The sequence below is a fragment of the Saimiri boliviensis genome, chromosome 14 (assembly GCF_048565385.1).
Source record: "Saimiri boliviensis isolate mSaiBol1 chromosome 14, mSaiBol1.pri, whole genome shotgun sequence".
NCBI lineage: Eukaryota > Metazoa > Chordata > Mammalia > Primates > Cebidae > Saimiri > Saimiri boliviensis.
Window position 1 is genome coordinate 16,195,212 of NC_133462.1, and position 24,691 is coordinate 16,219,902.

The window sequence follows — 24,691 nt, forward strand, 5'->3', positions numbered from 1 at the left end:
GCAAAGAATAAGCCAATACATTCCTCCCTCCCCTTCAACACCTTTTTTTTTTTTTTTTTTTTTATTGAGCCAGTATCTCACTCTGTCACTCAGGCTGATGTGCAGTGATGTCATCATGGTTCACTGCAGCTTTGGTCTCCCAGGCTCAAGTGATCCGATCCTCCCACCTCAGCCTCTCAAGAAGCTGACTGGCTGGGTGCCGTGGCTCACACCTGTAATCCTAGCACTTTGGGTGGCCAAGGTGGGTGGATCACCTGAGGTCAGGAGTTCAAGACCGGCCTGGCCATCATGGTGAAACTCCATCATAAAAAAAAAAAAAAAAAATAGTAGAAGCTAGAACCACAGGTGTACACCACCATGCCTGGTTAATTGTGGTATTTTTTATAGAGATGGGTTTTGTCATGTTGCCCAGGTTAGTCTAAAACTTCTGAGTGCGAGCAAACCGCCCCCCTCGACCTCCCAAAGTGACGGGATTACAGGCATGAGCCATCGTGCCTGGCTTCCCTTTGCTTAAACAAGAGAGGTAGACATTCCTGATTTTATATATATCAGGTCAGGTCCCTCATCTCCACCACCCCTTTCCTGGGGAGTCATAAACCTGCTAAGAATAAGCAAGATGTGGCCGGGCGCGGTGGCTCAAGCCTGTAATCCCAGCACTTTGGGAGGCCGAGGCGGGTGGATCACGAGGTCGAGAGATCGAGACCATCCTGGTCAACATGGTGAAACCCCGTCTCTACTAAAAATACAAAAAACTAGCTGGGCGTGGTGGCACGTGCCTGTAATCCCAGCTACTCAGGAGGCTGAGGCAGGAGAATTGCCTGAACCCAGGAGGCGGAGGTTGCGGTGAGCCGAGATCGTGCCATTGCACTCCAGCCTGGGTAACAAGAGCGAAACTCCGCCTCAAAAAAAAAAAAAAAAAAAAAAGAATAAGCAAGATGTTAGCAGTGAGAACTTTATTGGGGAGGTTGACTTTGGCTTCCAGAAAAGGAGGGAAGATGGGGACCTAGTAACAATGACTATTTATTCCAAGTAGGCCCTGGCCCTGAACCCAGGGCTCCCACAGGGCAAGGGAGGTACCTGAGTACCCCAGGACCAGGGCATCCCAAGGTATCATGGCAGCTGTGTGGTTCAAAAGGAAGTTTCGTTGAGCTTCATCTTGGGAGGCATGAGGGGAGTGCCGAGACCAGCAGAGGGCCACGGGGCTGGCGTGGGTGGCCGTCGGAGCTCCGGCCCACTCCGCACCAGTTCCTGGCAGCGTTCCACAAAGCTGCCTCCCCCACGGCGCCGGGCCTCAGCCTTCGGGGGGCTCGGGCTCCCACGGTGGCCGGACAAGGAGGTGTTGCTGGAGGCTGAGTGGAGGCTGAGGGAGTAAGGACAGTAAGTACACGTCTTCAAGGGGAAGCTGGGCCACTCTGCCCCCGGAGTCACCACACTGTCCCCTCTTCCTCCCATTGCTCAGAGGGGGAAGTGCAGTTGTGGCTACCTGGTGAGGGAGATTCGGGGTGAGGGGCTGGGAGAGAGCCCCACGAGGGAGCTGGTGGGGCCACCTCACAGTGTTCCAGCTGTTCCATCAGCTCTTGCTCTGTCAGGCCACCTGCTGGGGGACACGGAAGCAGGGTCAGGGGGCAAGACGGGGATCACAGGGCAAGGGCCAGGGTTGCATTGCGGTGCAAGTATCCAGGGTCAGGACAGGCGACAGGAAGCAGAGATCAATGCACCGGGGTCAGAGGCTGAGACAGCGGTTGAAAAACAAGGGCAGCAGCCGGGCGCGGTGGCTCAAGCCTGTAATCCCAGCACTTTGGGAGACTGAGGCGGGTGGATCACAAGGTCGAGAGATCGAGACCAACCTGGTCAACATGGTGAAACCCCGTCTCTACTAAAAATACAAAAAATTAGCTGGGCATGGTGGTGCGTGCCTGTAATCCCAGCTACTCAGGAGGTTGAGGCAGGAGAATTGCCTGAACCCAGGAGGCGGAGGTTGCGGTGAGCCGAGATCGCGCCATTGCACTCCAGCCTGGGTAACAAGAGCGAAACTCCGTCTCAAAAAAAAAAAAAAAAAAAGAAAAGAAAAACAAGGGCAGGAAGGGATGGGGACAGAGAGAGGGGGTCAAGGGTCAGAGGGCAAGAGCCTGGGAGAGATCAAGAAATCAGCTGTGGGACGTGGTTCTGGGTGAGGTTGCGGGGCTTGGGACGGGATTGGGGTGGGGCAGAGTACCAGGGGCCTGGCCGAGGCCATCCATGGCGGTGGTTAAGTCCCACATGGCCAAGCTGCCATTGGCCTGGCCAGTGAGCAGGTAGCGCCGGGGCCGAGAGCCGAGCCGCCGGGAGCCCTCGCACTCCAGCACCGTGAAGGCCGTCGTGGGCGAGCCATCCACGGAGCGCACAGAGCACACCCTGTGGGGAGCATTGGGGTAGGTGGTCACCCTCGCTTTCTCACACTTCCTGGTCCCAGCCCCCACCACTGTGGCTGCAGTTCCTGCCTCTCAGGGCCACCCCAGTGGTTATCCATCCCTAGCCTGCTTTTCTCTCGAGTTCCAGTTACAAGGGTCCAGCAGCCTCTTGGACACCCCTGACCCCAAACTCCCAGGGAGTCTCCCCAGAGCTGCTGCTCTTCCCAGTTCCCACTGCAGGGAAGGCCCGAGTCCCATCCTAGCTGCTCCCCAACCTCCTATCAGCCTCCTGGCCTCCCATCAAGCCTCCTTTCATCCCCTGAGCAGTGGCCGCAGCTCCCTGAACAGGACAGCCTCAGCCCATCCACAGCTTGACGAGGACTCGCCCACATCTGCGCCCCATCCTCACCTCCTGTTCTGTGCCCCAGCCCGAGAGCCCACGTGTCCTTCCCGTGTGACCTTATTTGGCCCTTCCCAGCCTCCGCACATATGGTTCCCTCAGCCTGCGGCCCCCTGCCTGTCCCTTCTTTCTTTTGCTCCTTCCCACTTGCCCTCTAGGTCTCTGCTCAAAGTCCCTTCTTCCAGAACATCCTCTTTGCCCAGCTGAAGCAAGGCTCCTAAAGCTCCCTGGGCCACCTCCATCCTACCCCTACCCCTCTGCCTGGGCCCTCCATCCCACTATCAACCCTCTGCCTGGGCCCCCCATCCCACCCTCACCCCTCTGCCTGGACCCCCCATCCCTGCCTCACCCCTCTGCCTGGACCCCCCATCCCTGCCTCACCCCTCTGCCTGGACCCCCCATCCCACCCTCACCCCTCTGCCTGGACCCCCCATCCCTGTCTCACCCCTCTGCCTGGACCCCCCATCCCACCCTCACCCCTCTGCCTGGACCCCCCATCCCACCCTCACCCCTCTGCCTGGACCCCCCATCCCTGTCTCACCCCTCTGCCTGGACCCCCCATCCCACCCTCACCCCTCTGCCTGGACCCCCCATCCCACCCTCACCCCTCTGCCTGGACCCCCCATCCCACCCTCACCCCTCTGCCTGGACCCCCCATCCCACCCTCACCCCTCTGCCTGGACCCCCCATCCCACCCTCACCCCTCTGCCTGGACCCCCCATCCCACCCTCACCCCTCTGCCTGTGCCCCCCATCCCACCCTCACCCCTCTGCCTGTGCCCCCCATCCCACCCTCACCCCTCTGCCTGGACCCCCCATCCCACCCTCACCCCTCTGCCTGGACCCCCCATCCCACCCTCACCCCTCTGCCTGGACCCCCCATCCCTGTCTCACCCCTCTGCCTGGACCCCCCATCCCACCCTCACCCCTCTGCCTGGACCCCCCATCCCACCCTCACCCCTCTGCCTGTGCCCCCCATCCCACCCTCACCCCTCTGCCTGTGCCCCCCATCCCACCCTCACCCCTCTGCCTGTGCCCCCCATCCCACCCTCACCCCTCTGCCTGGACCCCCCATCCCACCCTCACCCCTCTGCCTGGACCCCCCATCCCACCCTCACCCCTCTGCCTGGACCCCCCATCCCACCCTCACCCCTCTGCCTGTGCCCCCCATCCCACCCTCACCCCTCTGCCTGGACCCCCCATCCCACCCTCACCCCTCTGCCTGGACCCCCCATCCCTGTCTCACCCCTCTGCCTGGACCCCCCATCCCACCCTCACCCCTCTGCCTGGACCCCCCATCCCACCCTCACCCCTCTGCCTGGACCCCCCATCCCACCCTCACCCCTCTGCCTGTGCCCCCCATCCCACCCTCACCCTCTGCCTGTGCCCCCCATCCCACCCTCACCCCTCTGCCTGGACCCCCCATCCCACCCTCACCCCTCTGCCTGGACCCCCCATCCCACCCTCACCCCTCTGCCTGTGCCCCCCATCCCACCCTCACCCCTCTGCCTGGACCCCCCATCCCACCCTCACCCCTCTGCCTGTGCCCCCCATCCCACCCTCACCCCTCTGCCTGGACCCCCCATCCCACCCTCACCCCTCTGCCTGGACCCCCCATCCCACCCTCACCCCTCTGCCTGGACCCCCCATCCCACCCTCACCCCTCTGCCTGGACCCCCCATCCCACCCTCACCCCTCTGCCTGGACCCCCCATCCCACCCTCACCCCTCTGCCTGTGCCCCCCATCCCACCCTCACCCCTCTGCCTGTGCCCCCAACCTGGCCCTGCCTGCAACAGGCTGGGTTCCAGGTCACCCCTACCCACACCTGTCACACCTTTAATACCTCCTGCCCAAACCCACCAGGCCTGTCCTCCCTCCCAGCCTTTGTTCCTTCAACGTTGCCTGGCTGGGACCCCTTTCTGGCCTCAGTGACCTAGCTGCCATCTTGCCTTCTCCCCTGACCTCCCCGCTGTTGGACAGGACAGTCCTCACCGCTGCCCAGTAGAAGAGAGACGCACGAAGAGCTGGCTGGCGCTGGGCACCACCTTCTGGATGAACACTTGCTGGTCATCCCGCTCGCCGTAGGGGCCTGGGACAGGCAGGGGCAGGAGTCAGGGCCAGCTGGGGTCCCCTGGGCCTCAGACTCCCTTCCGCACTGATGAAACCCACCACCCCAAGACCCCGATCCTGTCCCCAGGCTGTTGGAGTTGGGCAGGGCAAGAGAGGGCTGAGGGTTTCGGCAGCCAGTGGAGCTCAGGTGCCTCAAGGGTCGGGACATCCCAATCGTTGCAGGCTCCTGGGTCAGGTGGCAGCGAGTGGGAATCAGTGGAGGTCAACAGGGGTCAGGTAGGGGGTCAGTGGGGTGCAGGGGCCAGGAGTCAGTCAGCACCAATGTCGTTGCCAGCACTGCAGCCACCATGCCCGTCGGCCGACTCTAGCGCCAGGATCTTGAAGGAAGCCAGTGGGGTGGAGCCGGGCTGGGTGGAAATCATGCCTCGGAAGCGAGTCACAGACCACGTCCGCACGTGGTTGTTGTCAGGCACAGACTGAGGGACACAGGGAGAGCAGAAGGTCAGGCCTGGTGCAGGCTCAACACACCCACCCCTCCAGAGCCCCACCACAGCCCCGTTTCAGGAGGGTCAGGCTTTCCTGAGTCCTTCACTTTCAGAGAATCCTCTCCTCCCCAGAATTCCACTTTTTTTTTTTTTTTCTTACGAAGCCTCCAGTGGAACAGAATTCCAAATGTTAAAAACCCTGTTGCCGCCAGGCACAGTGGCTCACGCCTGTAATCCCAGCACTTTGGGAGGCCGAGGTGGGCAGATCACAAGGTCAAGAGATCAAGACCATTTTGGCCAACATGATGAAACCCCATCTCTACTAAAAATACAAAAATTAGCCGGGCGCGGTGGCTCAAGCCTGTAATCCCAGCACTTTGGGAGGCCGAGGCGGGTGGATCACGAGGTCAAGAGATCGAGACCATCCTGGTCAACATGGTGAAACCCCGTCTCTACTAAAAATACTAAAAAAAAATTAGCTGGGCATGGTGGCGTGTGCCTGTAATCCCAGCTACTCAGGAGGCTGAGGCAGGAGAATTGCCTGAACCCAGGAGGCGGAGGTTGCGGTGAGCCGAGATCGCGCCATTGCACTCCAGCCTGGGCAACAAGATCGAAACTCCGTCTCAAAAAAAAAAAAAAAAAAAAAAAAAAAAAAAAAAAATTAGCTGGGCGTGATGGCATGCACCTGTAGTCCTAGCTACTCGGGAGGCTGAGGCAGCAGTATCGCTTGGGCAGAGAGGCGGAGGTTGCAGTGAGCCAAAATCATGCCAGTGCACTCCAGTCTGGGCAACAGAGCAAGACCCCATCTCAAAAAAAAAAAAAAAAAAAAAAACCAAAAAAAACCCAGTTGCCTCTGCCTCAAGAATTGTTCCAGAGCCTGGTCTAACCTTCCCCTGTCCTCTGCCCCACGCTGGTCCTGGTCCATTTTGCCAAGCCTGAACCATGTCAGCACCTCACTCCCAGAGGCCCCTGCTCCTCCTGTCCTATCCATGTAGTGTGTTCCCACGGGCAGCCAGGTGGAGCCTGTGGACGCCTGAGTGTAGCCATGTCCCTCCCCTGCTCAGAGCCCTCTGTGGCTCCTGCCCTTGTCACCTCCATACCCTCATCTCCCCCCATTCTCCCCTCATTCACTCTGTTCCAGGCACAAGGGGATCCCTGCGCTTCCTCAGACATCCTCACCTCAGAGCCTTCACAGTGTCTGTTCCCTCTGTCTGAATGCTTGTCCCCACTGATCTACGCTGCTCATTCCATTATTTCTGTTGAAACGTCCTTCCTCAGGCCTTCCCTGAATGACCCGTCTCCAGCAACTTCACACTCTCTAGCCACACACAACTTCATGTTTATTCACACCCCTTATCACTGCCTGGTGTTGAATTAGATTTTTTTTTTGTCTTTTTGTTTTTTTCCTTTTTGTGGAGAACGGGGTCTCGCTATATTGCCCAGGCAGGTCTCGAACTCCTGGGCTCAAGCTATCCTCCCGCCTCTGCCTCCCTAAGAGCTGGGATTACAGGCGTGAGCCACAGCGCCCGGCCTGAATTAGATTATTTTATTAGTATTTTATTTTATGAGACAGAGTCTTGCTTTGCTGCCTGGGCTGGAGTGCAGGGGTGCAATCATCACCAACTGCAGCCCCTGACTCTTGGGCTCAGGTGATCCCTCCGCCTCAGCCTCCCAAGGAGCAGGGACCACAGGTGCGAGCCACCACATCAGCTAATTTTTCAAAGTTTTTTTTATAGAAACAAGGTCTCACTTTGTTGTCTAGGTTGGTCTCACACTCCTGGCCTCAAGCAATCCTCCCAGCTTGGCCTCCCAAAGTGCTGAGCCATAGTGCTCCCCCTGATTTGCATTTTTCTTTATTTAGAGATGGAGTCCCGCTCTGTTGCCCAGGCTGGAGTGCAGTGGCACGATCTTGGCTCACTGCAATCTCCGCCTCCCAAGTTCAAGCAATTCTCCCGCCTCAGCCTCCCGAATAGCTGGGATTACAGGTGCGTGTTACCACACATGACTAACTTTTTATATTTTTGGTAGAGATGGAGTTTCACCAGATCGGCCAGGCTGGTCTCAAACTCTTGACCTCAAGTGATCCACCCACCCTGGCCTCCCAAAGTGCTGGGGTTATAGGTGTGAGCAACTGCACCTGGCCACTGATTTCCATTTTTATATATTTATTGTTTGCCATCCCCGCTAGAATGTCAATTCTACAAGGGCAAGGACTTGGCCTATCTTGTTCATCACTGTATCCCCTATGCCTGGCACACAGTGGGTGCCCCATAAGTCCTTAGTGAATTGCTGGATTCCCTGACACACACAGATTCACTTTTCCCCAGACAGATCCCCTTACGGTGTTCTCTCACTTCTGCAATGACAGCCCCATCCCAGGTCAGTCCTCTCCCAGTGAGCTCTCTTCCCACATAATGTCCCTCCCCAGTGGAAATTCTCATCCTCCTGGCTCCACACTCCATCTGAGCCGTCTCTCCCAGCACCTCCAGCAGCCCAGGGAGGCTCACCTGAAATGAGGTGCTTCTCTGACAGCATGATCTTGGTGACAGGGCTGCGGTGCACAGTGAAGGTCTGGAAGAGCTGAGGCCCCGAGCCCACAGTCTCTGGGTGCTGCACGATGACCCGCACGCCCCCCGAGCTGGTGCCATAGGCGATCTCAATCCAGTTCCCACTGTCACCTGGTGAGGGGCCAAGGATGAAGAGATGGCCTGGGCCACAGAGACAGGAACCAGGGCATAGGGAAAGAGACAGGTATGGAACAGAGATACAGCCAGAAAGCAAGGAGAGGTGGGGTGCGGTGGCTCATGCCTGTAATCCCAGCACTTTGGGAAGCTGAGGTGGGTAGATCACCTGAGGTCAGGAGTTCGAGACCAGCCTGGCCAGTGTGGTAAAACCCTGACTCTACTAAAAATACAAAAATTAGCCAGGTATGGTGGTGTGTGCCTGTAGTCCCAGCTACTTACGAGGCTGAGGCACGAGAATTGCTTGAACCCAGGAGGTGGAGGTTGCAGTGGGCCCAGATTGCCCCACTGCACTCCAGCCTTGGCAACAGAGCAAGACTCTGTCTCAAAACAAACAAACAAACAAAAAAAAAAGAAGAAGAAGAAGAAGAAGAAAAGACAAGTCGAATCTGCCGCCCCCGATAAACCCCCTGGGTCATGCTACACGAGCTGGGGGACAGCTGCAGGCTGGGGCTGGCTGGTGACAGCGCCAGGGAAGCCGGGTCATAGCTTACTGGTCTTGGGGGTGAGGTAGACACTGAGGGCGGTGACCCCATCCTCTGCCGGGTCCCGGTAGAGCTCGCTGACCAGGAGGTCGTTGTCTTTCATGCGCAAGGGGAACTTCTGCACATCTGAGGTGGGCAGAGAGGGCAGAGTGGGTTTATTCCACGTGCCCCGGCCTGTCTCCCCGTCTTCCGCTCTACCAGGGGAGGCTCTCGGGCACCCAGGACACGGGCTGCTGCTCACCCACGTAGTAGATGGAGCCATTGTTGCAGCCCAGGAGGAGGAAGGAGCCTGCCGCGTCATAACTGGTGATGGGCTGAACCTCCTGGACCTGGGGGCGGGCAGGACAAGCTGCAGCCGGGAGCCCTTGCGCTCCTTTGCTTCCGTGGTGACGCCTCACAGAGGATGGGCCCTCTCTTCCCCTCCAGAACCCCCCTCCTGCTCCCCAGCCCAGCCCCCACAGGCCGACCTCTGTCCCTCTTGCTACCTCCCTTCCTGCCTTCTGTGTATCTCTCTCTCTGACTCTTGGCCTCTCCTGGACTCCGTACTTTTTAAAGTTTTAATTTTTGTTGTTGTTGTTGTTGTTGTTTTTTGAGACTTAGTTTCGCTCTTGTCACCCAGGCTGGAGTGCAATGGTGCGATCTTGGCTCACCGCAACCTCCGCCTCCTGGGCTCAGACAATTCTCCTGCCTCAGCCTCCTGAGTAGCTGGGATTACAGGCACGCGCCACCATGCCCAGCTAATTTTTTGTATTTTTAGTACAGATGGGGTTTCACCATGTTGACCAGGATGGTCTCGATCTCTTGACCTCGTGATCCACCCGCCTCGGCCTCCCAAAGTGCTGGGATTACAGGCTTGAGCCACTGCGCTCAGCCAAAATTTTAATTTTTTTGTAGAGACAGAGTCTTATTATGTTGCCCAGGCTGGTGTCAAACTCCTGGGCTCAAGCCATCCCCGTCTCAGCTTCCCAAAGTGCTGGGATTACGGGTGGGAGTCTCCGCACACGGCCTTGACTCTATACTTCTGACATGACTCTAATTCATCTCCCTTTACCTCTCTAAGTTCCTCCATCTGCCACAGTAGTTCAATTTGGTTTGACTCTGTCTACCCTTCTCTGTCACCTCTTTCTGATTTTCTATTTTTTTTTTTTTTTTTTGAGACGGAGTTTCGCTCTTGTTACCCAGGCTGGAGTGCAATGGCGCGATCTCGGCTCACCGCAACCTCCGCCTCCTGGGTTCAGGCAATTCTCCTGCCTCAGCCTCCTGAGTAGCTGGGATTACAGGCACGCGCCACCATGCCCAGCTAATTTTTTGTATTTTTAGTAGAGACGGGGTTTCACCATGTTGACCAGGATGGTCTCGATCTCTCGACCTCGTGATCCACCCGCCTCGGCCTCCCAAAGTGCTGAGATTACAGGCTTGAGCCACCGCGCCCGGCCGATTTTCTATTTTTATTTGCTTAGTTTTCTCCCACTCTCTCTGTCTCTTTCTCGGCCTCTGTCTTTCTCCCAAAGCCTTCCTCCCACCTCAGCCTCCCGAAGTGCTGGGATTACAGGTGTGAGCCACTGAGCCAAGCCAGTTCTTGTCTCTTCCAGCGACTTCCCTAACTGCTCTCTCACCCAGTCCCAAGAGAATCCTCCCCCCGCTTTTCAAATCCATTCAAGCTTCATGTGGGCTCTGCAGCACCTCCTCCAGGAAGGCTTCCCTGATGCTCTTAGGCCTTTATCACAGACATCCCCAGGCTCTAGCCAGCTGCCGATTCTCTGGCTTCCTCCAGGTTTAGGTGGGGTGGGGACAGAAGCAAACCCCTCCCTGGGTCTGTACAGTCTGGAAAACTGGGAAGGGAACACTGACCTGCCAGTGCTTGGTGACGGCATTCCACACCCCGATGCGCCCCGTGTGGCTTGTAGCAATGAGCTGGTTCCCAACGAAGAACAAGGCTTCCACAGGCACCCCCAGATGGAAGACCCCTGCAGTGTGCAAAAGGGGTTCAGCTGGAATCCTGCCTCATGGAGGAGGAGAGGTGGGAGGAAGAATTCCAAGGACCGAGGGTTCAGGAGGATCACAGAAGCCTTGAAGGACAGAAGGTTCCATCAGGGGCTGGGCATAGTGGTTTGCGCCAGGAATTCGAGACTGGCCTGGCCAACATGGTGAAAACCCATCACTACTAAAAATATTAAAAAAGCCGGGCGCGGTGGCTCAAGCCTGTAATCCCAGCACTTTGGGAGGCCGAGGCGGGTGGATCACGAGGTCGAGAGATCGAGACCATCCTGGTCAACATGGTGAAACCCCGTCTCTACTAAAAATACAAAAAATTAGCTGGGCGTGGTGGCGCGTGCCTGTAATCCCAGCTACTCAGGAGGCTGAGGCAGGAGAATTGCCTGAACCCAGGAGGCGGAGGTTGCGGTGAGCCGAGATCGTGCCATTGCACTCCAGCCTGGGTAACAAGAGCGAAACTCTGTCTCAAAAAAAAAAAAAAAAAAAATTACCTGAGTGTGGTAGTGCACACCTGCAGTCCCAGCTACTTGGGAGGCTGAGGCAGGAGAACTGCTTGAACCCGGGAGGCAGGGGTTGCAGTGACATGAGATTGCACCACTGCACTCCAGTCTACACAACAGAGCAAGACTCAATCTCAATTTAAAAAAAAAAAAAAAAAAGTAAAGATTCTAGCAGGAATTACAAAGAATAAAGTAGGCCAGGAGATTTCTGATGGGGTGTGGGATTCTAAAGGGACTGGAACTCTAACAGCACTGAGCTTTACAACAAGGCACAGAAAACCTCCAGCGGAGGCAAGGGGATCTTACGAGGGCCTACATTTATTTGCAAGCACATTAGTAAGTCAGAGATTTGTTGTTGTGGCTTTGAGACAGGGTGTTGCTCCATTTCCCAGGCTGGCGTGGGAAATGGTGTGGTGGTACAGTAATGGCTTCAAACGGTCCTCCTGCCACGGTCTCCCAAAGTGCCAGGACTACAGGTGTGAGCTGCTGTGCCCAGCCATAAGTCAGATATTTCTTTCTTTCTTTTTTTTTTTCCTGAGATGGAGTCTCACTCTTTCACCCAGGCTGGAGTGCAGTGGTGCAATCTCAGCTCACTGCAACCTCCGCCTCCGAGGTTCCAGTGATTCTCCTGCCTCAGTCTCCTGAGTCGCTGGGACTACAGGCACGCCACCACACCCAGCTAATTTTTTGTATTTTTAAAGATGGGGTTTCACCGTGTAGGCCAGGGGCATCTCGAACTCCTGACCTCAAGTGATCTGCCCACCTCAGCCTCCCAAAGCGCTGGGATTACAAGCGTGAGCCACGGCACCAGGCCAAGTCAGAGATTTCTAATGGTGATACAGAATGGCTCATTCTAACAAAATGAAGAGATCTAACTGGGCAGGGAATTCTGATGGAGGGAGAATTGTATGTGGTTGTACGTGGGTGGATTTTTCTAACAAGCCAAGGAATTCTAACAGGATATAGAATTCTGAAGGGCCAGAGCATTCTAATGACACAAAGAGATCTAATGGGGCAGAAAATTCTTATGGGTTTGAGAAGTTTATTGTGGGTTTTATTTTTTGTTTTTTTGAGACAGAGTCTTGCTCTGTCACCAGGCTGGAGTACAGTGGCTCGATCTCAGCTCACTGCAACCTCTGCCTCCTGGGTTCAAGTGATTCTCCTACCTCAGCCTCCTGAGTAGCTGGGACTATAGGCATGTGCCACCACGCCCAGCTAATTTTTGTAGAGACAGGGTTTCACCATGTTGGCCAGGATGGTCTTGATCTCCTGACGTCGAGATCCACCCGCCTCGGCCTCCCCACGCGCTGGGATCACAGGCCTAAGCTACCTCACCTGGCCTGGGGTAGGTTATTTTAATGGGCCATAGAATTTAAAGGACAGAGGGTTCTGGAAAAGTCTTGAGGTCATACCTATCTCGGAGCCACCACCTTCCACCTGCAGAGCCCACAGCAGGATCTCACTGTAGGTGGCCGCTGCCACCATCTTGTCATGTTCACCCAAAGCCCCGCCAGGTACCCGGGCTGTGAGTGCCAGTCGTTCGATGGGCCAGTCCAGGCGGGGACTGGAAAACACCAGCTGCCAGCCAGAGGCTTCCTTCAGCCTGCAGGGTTCAGGGGACATCACCAACCCTCACTGCATGCCCTCCTCGTCAACAGGGCTGGGACCTCCTGCCACTCCCTCCCCGAGCACCTGTAGCAGACTAGAAACTGGGTATAGGCCACGGCGATCCAGTTATGATGCCCACACACCAGGCGCACCATCCCCGGCTCCTCAGGTTGCCCTTGAGGGGAAGAGCGGGCATCAGAAGAGGGCCACAGGGGCCCCACAGCTTCCCCGACCTCCCACGAGATAGAAATGTACCTGAGGGTGAGGGAGGCGCCTTCTCATCCAGCATTCTGCCCAGCAGCCCTGCATTGCCAAGGTTGGGGGGCATCGTGTTGCTCCGTCGGACGGGGGCCGGGCGCCCTCCTAGCTGCTGAGGCCCCAGTAGGCTGTGCCGATTCCGCCGCTTCACCGGGAACGCTAGAGAACAAGAGGTGGAGTAACAGTCATGGTAATCGTGGCCGTCACATAGCAAGCACTTAAGATATGGCAGTGACTGATTTCCCCATGTGTGGGACATAGTCTCTGGGTGAAGATTTTAGGTGGGGCAGTGACATGGCGTGAAATGACCCTGAACCACACAGCAAATTACTGCCCTTTCCGTTCCCTTGAGCCTTTTGTTTTTTTGGAGTTGGAGTTTTGCTCTTGTTGCCCAGGCTGGAGTGCAACGGTGTAATCTCGGCTCACTGCAACCTCTGCCTCCCAGGTTCAAGTGATTCTCCTGCCTCAGTCTCCCAAGTAGCTGGGATTACAAGCGCCTGCCATGACACCTGGCTAATCTTTTGTATTTTTGGGAGAGACGGGGTTTCACCACGTTGGCCAGGCTGGTCTGGAACTCCTGACATCAGGTGATCCGCCCACCTTGGCCTCCCAAAGGGCTGGGTTTACAGGTGTGAGTCACCGCACCTGGCCGTAATTTTCCCTTTTAACAAATAGAAGACTGCACCGTTGGCAAGCAATAGCATCTAGCCAGAGTTGTTTTTTGCTTTGTTTTGTTTTGAGATAGCATCTCGCTCTGTCACCCAGGCTGGGATGTAATTTGAGATCATAGCTTACTGTAGCCCTGACCTCCAGGCTCAAGCGATCCTCTCGAATAGCTGGGACCCCAGGTGCACCCCACCACACCTGGATAATTTTTTTTATTTTTATTTTTTATTTTTGAGACGAGGTCTCACTCTGTTGCCCATGCTGGAGTGCAGTGGTGCGATCTCGGCTCACTGCAACCTCCACCTCCTGAGTTGAAGCTATTCTCTGCCTCAGGCTCCTGAGTAGCTCGGATTACAGGCACCCACCACCATGCCAGGCTAATTTTTGTATTTTAGTAGAGACAGGGTTTCACCATCGTGGCCAGACTGGTCTTGAACTCCTGACCTCATAATCCACCCACCTTGGCCTCCCAAAGTGCTCAGACCACAGGAGTGAGCCACCACACCCAGCCAATTTATTTTTATTCTTAGCAGAGAAAAGGTCTTGCTATGTTGCCTGGGCTGATCTCAAACTCCAGGTTTCAAGCGATCCACCTGCCTCGGCCTCCAAACTGCTAGGATTATAGGTGTGAGCCATTGCTCCAGGCCTCACCAGAGTTTAATAACACTGCTATGTTTATTTTCATGTTTACTTTGTATTTGTGATATAAAGCTTGTATTTAAAATGATTTTTTTTTTTTTTTTTAGTTAGCCGGGCATGGTGGTGAGTGCTGCTTGGTGGTGGAGCTGAGGTGCGAGGATGGTTCGAACCTGAGAGGCAGAGGTTGCAGTTAGCCAAGATGGCACCACTGCACTCCAGTCTGGGCGACAGAGCCAGACCCTGTCTCAAATAAGTAAATAAATAAGGTAATTAATTAGTTAATTTAAAAAATGATTGTTTTTGGAAAACAGTATAAAACTAAGTTGGAAAAATACTACTACAGGTCTTTATACCTGGCAAATTTCATGAAGGTAGTAGGTACCGAGAGCAGTCAGGGAAATAAAGCTGTAGATGAAATTTCCCTACTCTGTTCCTTCTACCAATTAGAAAAGCCGAGTCCCAATAACCACTGGGGCCATACCTTCCATGTCCAGTGGGGTGGCTATCATGGGCATTATGGTCAATAACTTCCCACTAATATTTCTCCCCTCCGTGCAAAGAATCCCAGGTCTTCCAAAGCTCCCCCTACAAAGAAACCAAATCTGGCCTACAACTCCCATGGGGCTCCAGAGCATCCTTCTGAGCCTCAAGAGCTAGCTGGCCCATTGCCTCATGGGAAATGATATTTCCGACTTCCTTTCCAAGCATCAGCCCAAGCATCTGATAGGGAACTACACCTCCCATCGTGTCTCAGAGTTCACAACACAGGCACCCAAGAGTTTCTGCCTTATGGGAAATGTAGTCTTTAGTCCACCTCCACACCCCTCCATTCCATTGTTAGTGCCCACCTGGTGGGGGCAGGTAACCATTGAAGAGGACGTTTCCGCAAGAAGATCGATCCAACTCCTCTCGAAGCTGCAAGCGACGAACTGCAACGGGAAGACTTAAAGGCTGGGACATAGGGGGATGCTGAGGCCACCCCATTTCCCCTTTTCCGTTTCTCTCTACACGGAATACCAGTACTCCCCTCAGTATCAATACAGACCCAGGACCATATCCAGTGCCCGAAGCTCCATCCCAGCCATCTTTCAGAAGAGAAGGGGAAGAGGGGCAGGCAGCATCACTAACAAGTTGGTTTTCTGTACAATGAGAATGATAGTTGGGGCCCCCACTTACCCAGAGGAGTGAGCCCATAGAACTGGGCTTCATGGAGGAGGCTGGAACCGTGGACACCCCTGGGTAGCAGAATTGACTAGAGGTCAGGATCCAGGGGGTGGGGTTGAGCAGAGAATTCTGAGGGGGAAATTTTCAAAACTGCACAGAGAATGTAAAGGAGTAGAAAGTTTTGATGGAATCAAGATTCTAAGGAGTGATGATATGGGTGAAGTGTGTGTGTGTGTGTGTGTGTGTGTGTGTAGGGAGAAATTGAAGGACATAATTTTAACATGATCAAGGTTCTCATGAAGTTTTGCTTATTTGTTTTTTTAGAGATGGGGTCTCGCTATGTTGCCTGGACTGGTCTCTAAATCCTGGGCTCAAGTAAGCCTCCCACCTCAGCCTCTCAAAGTGCTGGGATTACAGTCGTGAGCAACCCCACCGCGCTAAGCCTGTGATCAAGGTTCCGAATGAGAATTCTAAAAGAATGGAGGTCAAGTGGGCATTCGAGGAAATGAAAGAACTTCTCAGGGGGTGAAGACAGTGAGGGACTCCCTCCCCTTTTTCCATGCCAACCTGGGGTCCAACTCTTTGGTGCGCAGGAAGTTGAGGATGGGAGCAAAGACTGTAGGGTCCCTGTCGATGAAGATCTGCGGGAAAAGAGAGCAGAGGATGGATGGGGTAAAGGGCAGGACTGAGTAGGGGTCCTGCCCATTTTCCGACCCCAACTCCTCCCCTGTCCCATTTCAGTTCTTGCCCGACTTACTGCTCCGGTCTCATCTTTCAGCGTCGAGATGCGTCCGCTCAGAAGACTGCAAGGAAGAGACACCGAGCAGGCGTCAAGGGCCGGGGGAGTGGATATTAGGTCTCCCAAGCCCTCTCCATCCCCGCTACCCTCGTCCCAAACTCGCTCTCCCGATCACCTGGAGAAGAAGGAGTCTGGGATCCAGGTGAGCGTCTGGCGAGAAGTACTGAATCTGGGCGGGGAAGTAGAGGAACGGGTGAGGAATGCGGTCCCCTCCAGCAGAATCCAGGGTTCCCTCTCCTCCCTTCCCCCGGCGTTTTTCCAGGCTCTCGCGCTTCCAACAGGGGGCGGAGCAACCCTTGATGGACAGGAATTTTCCCCAGGAGAGGCGGGTAGGGTACTCCCACTCCGCTTCCCGCCCCCAAGGATGGAACCTCAGGAGTCTCCCACACTCACCTCTTGCCTCCCACATTCAGATGAATCACTTCCCCGGGAGGCCCCCTAATCGGGACCCCCTCGGCTGCAGAAGTCGCAGCTGCCATGGCCCCCGGGCGAGCCGGCTGGCCCGCACTCACTTCCGGGTGTGCACCCGGACCCCGCCCCTACCGGTTGCTCATTGGGCTAGAGACTCCAGGGGTCACTGACGATTGGACAGAACGCCTGCCCATCGAGGTTAACTTTTCCGCCTCCTTAAAGGGGTCCGCCTTTCCTGGACTGGACGGGGCGGACCCGGTGTCTCCTTTGGGGAAGTTTATTACGAAGCATAACAAAACATTCTCCATCCCTCTAGGTTCTTGTTTTAGGTATGGCATCCAGGTGCATCATCAAGGGGCGTGTGTTTAGACCCGAATTAAGTACACATCAAGAGGTACATCTAGATGTTCTCCGCAGCCACGCTACCCCCGTGCCTCCTCCCCACCCCACACCCACCCCCACGGCCACCACAGCCCTCCTTTCAATCCTGCCAGACGCAGCCCAGAAAACCCAAACAAAGTAGCATAGACCGTCAAAGCCAAAAGGTTTATTATAGGTACATACAGTGTGCGCCCGTCACACCGACCCACACTCCCGGGCCCCAGCGGCTTCTCCAGGCGGCCATGGGGGCTGCCCACAACCCAGTCCCCCCACTCCCCAGGGAGGTGCTCCAGCCAGAAGCATGCACGGGGAGGGCTTCCCCTCGCCCCTCCCCTCATGAAGTGGCATTTACAACTGGAGGGGGGAGGAGAGAGGAAGACAGTTTTGAGCTTTGACGCCCCTCCCTTTAAAAGCCTTCGCGGATGCGGGGCGGGGGAGGAGGAGGTCGACGTTTTGCAAAAATAAACTAAGTCAGGAATTAACCGCATGGCTCTGAGGCGGCAGAGTGCAGGGGCTAGGGTCCCTTCACTCCCCCCTCCCAGACAGAGATCAAGGCAGCATTGGAAGTGAGGTAAAGGCGGGGAGGGGGTGTCCCCTCCCTACCCCCTAGCACCCTGGATGGTCCAGGGGACCTCACCAGCGCCCCTGTGCCCATCCCTAGGGCGGAAAGGGGGGCAGGATTTATCTCCCCCACCACCCCAGCTTCTTGGGGCAGAATCTGCAGATAGGGGCAGGGGGCTTGGCTCAACTGGCCCCCTGCCCACCCCCATCAAGCTCAGTTATTGCATAAAAATAAGGGAGCCCCAGCACCTGGGGTGGGGGTGGTGAGTGGGAAGGGGCCGAGATATGGCTATAGGGGCAGCAATCTCCCCACCAATTCTTGGGGTGCAGGAGAAGTCCCCTCCTTTCCTGTGCCCACCATGTCACGCGTCCTCAGTGTTGGAACTAGGGGCTCCCGCCCCTGTGGAAGAAAAAGTGTCTTTGTGCCCACAGTGCGGAAAAGAGGGGCGATGAGATGTGTCAGGCCGTGGGGGTGGGAAGTCACTTCCTGCGCCCGCTGGCCCTACGGTCTCCGCCTTCCCTCTTGGGATTGCCCTCGTCTGTGGATGAAGTAGTGGGTAGTGTCTGGCTCCAGCGGGCGATCTCTGCGTGTTCCGCCACTGAGACAGCCACAGCCTGCAGCCAGCCATTCATCTCCTCCTGAGTGAAGAAACAGGGCACAGAGTCCGTATTTGGAAGAAAGAAGCTGGAATAACAGGTGAATCTCAGATCAGACTACCCTCTCTGAAATTCAGTTTTCTCATCTGTTAAAAAGGGATGATGATGATGCAGTTACATAGCAATGTGTGTCAGGCTCTGTTCCACTTTAGTGGATTAATTCCCTTAAACCTATGCAATAGGACTAAATATACTTCCTACTACAGAGATAAATGGCATAAACAACAATAATAATATGGGCCGGCACTACTAGAGCACTTGACATTTACCAGGCCCTGTGCTAAGTACCAATTTATCATGTATCAATTAAATATGGAGCAATTTAATTCTCACAATAAACCTATTATAAGAAACTTTTTTAATTTTTTTGAGACAGAGTCTTGCTTTGTCCCCCCAGGCTGGAGTGCAGTGGCTCGATCTTGGCTCACTGCAACCTCCGCCTCCCAGGCTCAAGAGATTCTCATGCCTCAGTCTCCCAAGTATCTGGGACTACAGGCACATGCCACCATGCCTGACTACTTTTTGTATTTTTAGTAGAGATGGGGTTAACCCTTTGCAATTCTGCACCTCCGGTCCTCTGCACTTGCAGTTGCCTCTACCTAGATCACCCACTCCCTCCTGTTTTTGAGACAGAATCTCACTCTGTCCCCCAGCCTGGAGTGTAGTAACACAACCATGGCTCACTGTAGCCTTGACCTCCCTGGTTCAGGTGATCCTTCCACTCGGCCTCCCAAGTCTCTGGGACTACAGGCGTGTGACGCAACCCTTGGCTAATTTATTATTATTATTTGCAGAGATGGGATCTCTCTGGGTTGCCCAGGCTGGTCTTGAACTCCTGGGCTCAGGCAATCTTCTGCTTGGCCTCCCAAAGTGCTGGGATTACAGGCATGAGCCAAGATGCACGACCTAAATCACCCCCCCCCTTTTTTTTTAAGACCCCCGGCACTATGAATCACTTTTTTTTTTTTTTTTTTGAGACAGAATATTGCTCTTGTTGCCCAAGCTGGAGTGCAGTGGCAGGATCTCGCGTCACTGCAACCTCCGCTTTCCAGTTTCAAGCAATTTTCCTGCCTCAGCCTCCTGAGTAACTGGGATTACAGGCGCCTGCCACCATGCCCGGCCACCATGCCCGGCTAATTTTTGTATTTTCAGTAGAGACGGGATTTCACCATGTTGGCCAGGCTGGTCTCGAACTCCTGACCTCATGATCTGCCTACCTCAGCCTTCCAAATTGCTGGGATTACAGCCATGAGCCACCATGCCTGGCTGAATCACTCCTTTGTAAGGTGAACTCTCTTCTATCTTTCCAGTCTCACCTGAATAGCCAAGGCAAGGAGGTTGGACTTTGTCATTAGGAACGCCAGGCAGCCCTCCCTGAAGGCCTTCCCACTCCCCGCTGGGTTAGGAACCTCCTCTGGGCTCTCAGTGCCTGTGGGCTTTCCCATTACAGCCCTGATAACTTTGGCCTGTGCCTGTCCCTTCTCACAGCCCCATCACTCTGGGCCAGGAGCCAGCCAGCCAGGTCATTACTGACATCCACACAGAGGAAGGAACGGACCAGATCTCACCTCATCTTTTGCCTGAAGCAAAAATTCACTGCCATCCTGGGTCCTGCAGGAAGGGACACAGGACTTGAGGGATCTGGGGAAGGGGCCCAACCCACCTGCCCACCAGCTGTCCCCCAGGGAAGCCAGGGTCCCACTGGGAGGGGAAGCTGAGCCTTTGATCCCTCCCTCCTGCCCACTGGGGGGCTCACTGGAGCTTGAAGACATGCTTCTTTTTCTTGTAGTCACTAGCCACCTCGCTGGTGGCTTTGTGCAGGCTGAGCAGCGGCTCCCCACCGTGTGTGCTCCCGGATGCTGGGCCCTTGGAGTCCTTGTAGAAGCCCAGTTCCCCCTTACTAAGCACACAGTACAGGCTCACCCACGACCTGGAGCGACAAAATGGGGCTCAAGGCAGAGCCGCAGCAGTCTGCCTGAGGACTCTCCATTAACATCCTCATGGGCTGAATATACCTGAGCTTTCCTACCTCTGCACCTTTGCACCCTAGTTGGGCCATATGCCGAAAACGCTCTTATTTATGGCTGTTGCTGCCCCGAGGGGAGCATCTAAGTCTCTCAGTACCCAGCCTTTGCCCGGGTTGGGGTTTCCCTTCCTTATCCCCTCCCATAATGGATTTCCTGAAGGCAGGACTTAAGCTGTCTCCTCCATAAGCCTTTGCTCCACTCATTCCTCCCCACTCATGGAGCTTCCTCGAGGAAGGTCGATTGATCTATTGTCTGGAATAAGGAATTCCTGTCTCTCCAGCCATCCAAAGCCCTGATCCAGGAGAAATCCCTCCAAGAACAAGATGTACGAGGTGCCCTTGTTTAGTACTACCTTGGCATTAGATACAAAACGGAAAGACCACCTATAGATTCCGCTAGCAAAATCTGAATCTGTCCTGCCCACTTCATATCTTGGGTCTAGCCCTCACTCCATTATTGGCTGGTGCTACCCCTTTTTGGCTTCACTTGTCCCCAGATTCTGCCTCTCAGATGGACAAAAAGAGGCTGGACAAGCAGGAGCTGGACTCCAAGAGCAGGCGCATCATGACTAGACCCTCATTTGGAACACCTGCAAGAGATTACTCCCCCCTCCCAACCCCTACCCTCATTAGTTTGGGCTATGCCCCTTTTCGGACCCTCCCCCAGTTTGAAAGTTCAAGGGTGGACCCACCCCACTCATTGGTTGGATGACCTCTCAAGGCTCCACGACAAGCCATTGAAACCTTCTCAACTAGACGCCTCCCTGTTTGCTATTTAGCTAGTCAACTCCTGGGTTGGTTGCTAAGAGATTAGATTCCAATTTACTCACTTTCAGGATATTTTCCTTCAGTTCCCAGCTAAGCTCCACCCGTCAGCCATTAGATGCACTCATCTTAGGTCTTGCCCCTTCTTGTTCATTGGTTGGAATCAGGAAAGTTGAACCCCACCCCTCCGCTGGCCCCACCTACCACCCCCACCGGTTGGAGGGCCTGAAGTTGAGCCACACCCCCCTCCTCAGTCCCACCTCTCCACTCATTGGACACCCTGAACCTGAGACCCGCCTTCCAAAGCCCCGCCCACACGCTCACCGGTTGGACGACTTGCGGTTAGCGTCGAGCTCGCGCTTGCGCAGTAGGAAGCCCTCGTGCTGCACTGTGTGAGTGGGCGGTGGCGGAGGCGCGGGGGCGGAGCCGCCCTGGGCCGGGGCGGAGCGCGAGCGCCGGCTTCCCCCGCCCTCACCACCCTCTCTGGGCCGGGGCCGCCGTCGCGGCTTGGGCCGGTCCCGTGCCCGGGGCCGGTCCGGCCGAGGTGTCCGCTCGGGCGGCTCAAGCCCGTTGGGCAGGCGGCCGGGGGGAAGCTCGCGTGGCTGAGGCAGCGACGGCTGTGTGAAGGGAGGGGGAAGAGGGGTGCTGTCCATGGAGGGGGTGTGGGGGTCATCTGTTTGGGGGAGCTCATGGGTCTGGGGTCCCATCCGTCTGCAGGGCCATCTGTCTTGGAGGCGAGTATGGGAGGACCTCAGGGTTGGAGGCCCAATTCTTAGGGCCCCACGGGTCTTGGAAGTGGGGCCCTAAAGTCATTGGTTTGGAATCCCTCTCGGCGGTGGGAAGAGGCGGCCAGATCTCCGGAGGTGGGGGTGCAAGCAGGGTGTGCCCCCACTGTCTGCAGGAGGAATCGGGGGCTTCCTGCTGTGTGTGTGTATGTGTGTGTGTGTGTGTGTGGCAATGAAGAAATTTGGGACCCCACTGGGCTGAAGAAATACGGAGTACAGAACAGATGTGGGAAGAGCCTGTGTGTGTGTGTGCGTGTGTGTGTGTGTGGAAGGGGAGTAGGGGTCTCCTAGGTAGGCGCCCCATCTTTCTACGGGGGACATTTTCAGATTCTGGGGGCCCTGAGAGTCCATGCTGTCTCTGCAGGGCCCAGGTAGGGGATGGGTCTAGCCAGGGCTAGGCACTGGCTGGTTCTGAGATCCTGCCTCCTGCTCTGAAAAAGGGGTTCCCGTAAGTCCACCCATCCAAGGCTCAACTTACCCCAGCAGGCAGCCCTGGGCCTGCCTCTTTCTCCTGCAGCTGTTCCACAATGTCAGCCAGGGTGGCCTTCCTGCGGGATGGGAGACAAAGACCTAATGGAACCAAGGTTCCTTCTCCCACAGACCTGCCTGGGTGGGCAGAGGAGCCTCTGCTCTTTAGCTGGAAATGCCAGGCCCCTGCCCACTTCTGTAGCTGTTTCTCTCAGATGCTCGCCTTAGGTACCACAGGTGTTTGCGACATGTCTGCAGAATGGAGGATCAAACATCTCTCCCCATTAATTTTTTTTTTTTTTTTTTTGAAACGGAGTCTTGCTCTGTTGCTGGAGTGCAGTGCTGTGCTGCACAGTCTCAGCTCACTGCAACCTCCACCTCCTGTGTTCAAGCGATTCTCCTGCTGCAGCCTCCCAAGTAGCTGATACTACAGGCGTGCACCACCACGACAACTAATTTTTGTATTTTTAGTAGGGACAGGGTTTTGCTATGTTGGCCAGGTTGGTCTCAAACATCTGACCTCAAGTGATCCACCTGCCTGGCCTCCCAAAGTGCTGCGATTACGGGCATGAGCCAACTCCCCTGGCTGCCTCTTTGAATTTTAAGCAGCACAAAGAACAACTTGCAAATGTTGCCTTTCTCCACCCACTGCTGACTCAAGTCCCCTGGATCACTCCCATTCCAGCCCAGATAATTCGGGGTCATCACTGATGACAAGCCTGTTTTCCCCAATGGACTGTGAGTCTTTAAAGTCAGGGGTGGGACTGATTCAGTCACCGCTCAACTCAGCACATGCCAGGCAGAGTGGGCACTCAGCAAATGTTTATCAAGTGTGAAATTTAAAAGGAGTCAAGAAGTCTGTGTCTCCTGACCAAAGGCCTCTTCCTGGAGACATAACACAGAGGGTTGGACACATCTGCACAACACACCCTGGCCAACCCTGGATTCTGAAAGTCCTGGTTAGTTTAAGCTGAGTGACTTGCCCTCTTTGTTCCTCAGTTGCCCTAGCCACACAATGGAGAAGACAGCAGCTCCCACTTCATAAAGCTGCTGACAGAATTGTGATAAAGGGCCTATGCTCCAATCAAGGACGTGAGGGTTCCACCGTTAGCCCAGTGGACAAATTCAGGTATAGAGAGGACAAAAATCCTGCCTTGGGGCACCTGGGAGACTTGATGCAAGAGTCACAACCCAGGGGCCAAGAACCTGCGTCTGGAGGAAGGCAGTGTGCCTTTTCTTTCAGCCTGAAGGACTTCCCTTCCTGTGTAATAACGGACACATCGATTCTCTTGCAGCCTCAGTTTACACCTCTGCAAAATGGGTACCGGGACGGTATCGCCTTCCTTGGGAAGTTCTGAGCCCTGAAGCCCCTTCAGTGGGCCTGTGCGGTCCTAGGAGCTCTCTGCCTCCCCCTCCCCCACTTCCTGGTGACAGGCGGCGCCTCACCCCTTGACCAGGTCTCCTCTGATGGGCATCTCCTGTTCGCTGGACTCCTGCCGCTCCAAGCGCCGCTCACGCCGCTCGCGCCGTCGCTCCATCTGCTCGTAGCGGCCCAGGGTAAGGCTGTGTGCCGCCTCGTGCTCCGCTGACTCCTGCCGCTCCGGCCGCCGCCTCCGCGCAGCCTCCTCGGATTGATCAACCGACTCTTGCCTCTCCGGCCGCCGCCTCCTGGGCAGCTCCTCCGCGCGATCAGCTGACTCCTGGCGCTCCGGCCGTGACCGGACCTGCTCCGCCACCACGGGGACCGCGGGGGTCGCGGGGGTCTCCGCCGCGTCCTCTGGTGCGGTCGGCGGGGCTGCGGGCTCCACCCTCCCCGGGATCTCCGGCAGCCGGTCAATGCGCGGCTGGAGGCGCTCGGGCTTGAGCTCCTGGCGCACATACCCCACCCGGGTCCGCACCTCGGCCGACAGCGTGTCCGAGGCCCGGCGGGCCAGGGGCTCCAAGCCCCTTTCATAGCCCCCTGGCCGCAGCAGGGGCGCCGCCTTGGCCGCCAGTTCCGTGGGGTCCCCAAAGAACTTGCGCCCCAGCAGCGGGGTGGGTGGCTGCTTGCTCTGTTCCGCCTTGATTTTCTCGATCTAGGGATGGAGGGACCCGGGTCAGGCTGGAAGCGTGGGGCCCGGGGGGTAAGGGGGAGGTCCGGGGAGGCGGCCTGGGTTTTCTGCCTCACCACTCAAGGGATCCATCCGTTCCTTGAAAAAGCAAGGTGCCCAGGCCTGTGCGATGCTTTGCTCTCTGCCAAGAACTTTAAAGCCTGTTCTCCAGCAAACACCTACTGCTCTTTTAAGAACTGGCCTAGATCACTTTTTTTAACTTGGCTAAATCAATTTCTCTGCGTGCCCTTCTGACTCCCATTCTTCCTTCCTTAATGTCCCCCTACCCGCGACTTTAAAACTTTTGTTGTTGTTGTCGAGATGGAGTTTCACTCGTCTCGCTCTGT

The 24,691-nt window shown here is 55.8% G+C and overlaps 2 protein-coding genes across 7 annotated transcripts in view; both read right to left on the reverse strand.

The window, feature by feature from the left end:
- Positions 1–1,001: 1,001 nt before the first annotated feature.
- Positions 1,002–16,739, reverse strand: SHKBP1 (SH3KBP1 binding protein 1). Its single transcript, XM_039466249.2, is given in 20 exon segments — positions 1,002–1,360; positions 1,484–1,517; positions 1,520–1,597; positions 2,216–2,394; positions 4,783–4,879; positions 5,180–5,327; positions 5,329–5,336; positions 7,853–8,023; positions 8,581–8,697; positions 8,813–8,900; positions 10,423–10,538; positions 12,479–12,669; positions 12,759–12,849; positions 12,930–13,091; positions 15,086–15,166; positions 15,414–15,472; positions 15,969–16,042; positions 16,159–16,204; positions 16,316–16,369; positions 16,594–16,739. Coding segments are annotated over 20 exon segments (2,112 nt in total). The 5' UTR covers positions 16,680–16,739; the 3' UTR covers positions 1,002–1,128.
- A 399-nt stretch (positions 16,740–17,138) lies between these two features.
- The window catches only part of SPTBN4 (spectrin beta, non-erythrocytic 4), a 109,094-nt gene continuing 101,541 nt past the window's right edge, over positions 17,139–24,691 (reverse strand). For all 6 annotated transcript variants that reach the window (XM_074386329.1, XM_039465848.2, XM_074386328.1 and 3 more), the window contains 6 exons: positions 23,701–24,329; positions 22,265–22,334; positions 21,326–21,618; positions 19,967–20,140; positions 19,779–19,821; positions 17,139–18,192 (listed from right to left, as the gene is read on the reverse strand). In XM_074386329.1, coding sequence (XP_074242430.1) covers positions 18,034–18,192; positions 19,779–19,821; positions 19,967–20,140; positions 21,326–21,618; positions 22,265–22,334; positions 23,701–24,329 — 1,368 coding nt within the window. In that variant the 3' untranslated portion in view covers positions 17,139–18,033. The remainder of the gene's footprint in view (positions 18,193–19,778; positions 19,822–19,966; positions 20,141–21,325; positions 21,619–22,264; positions 22,335–23,700; positions 24,330–24,691) is intronic.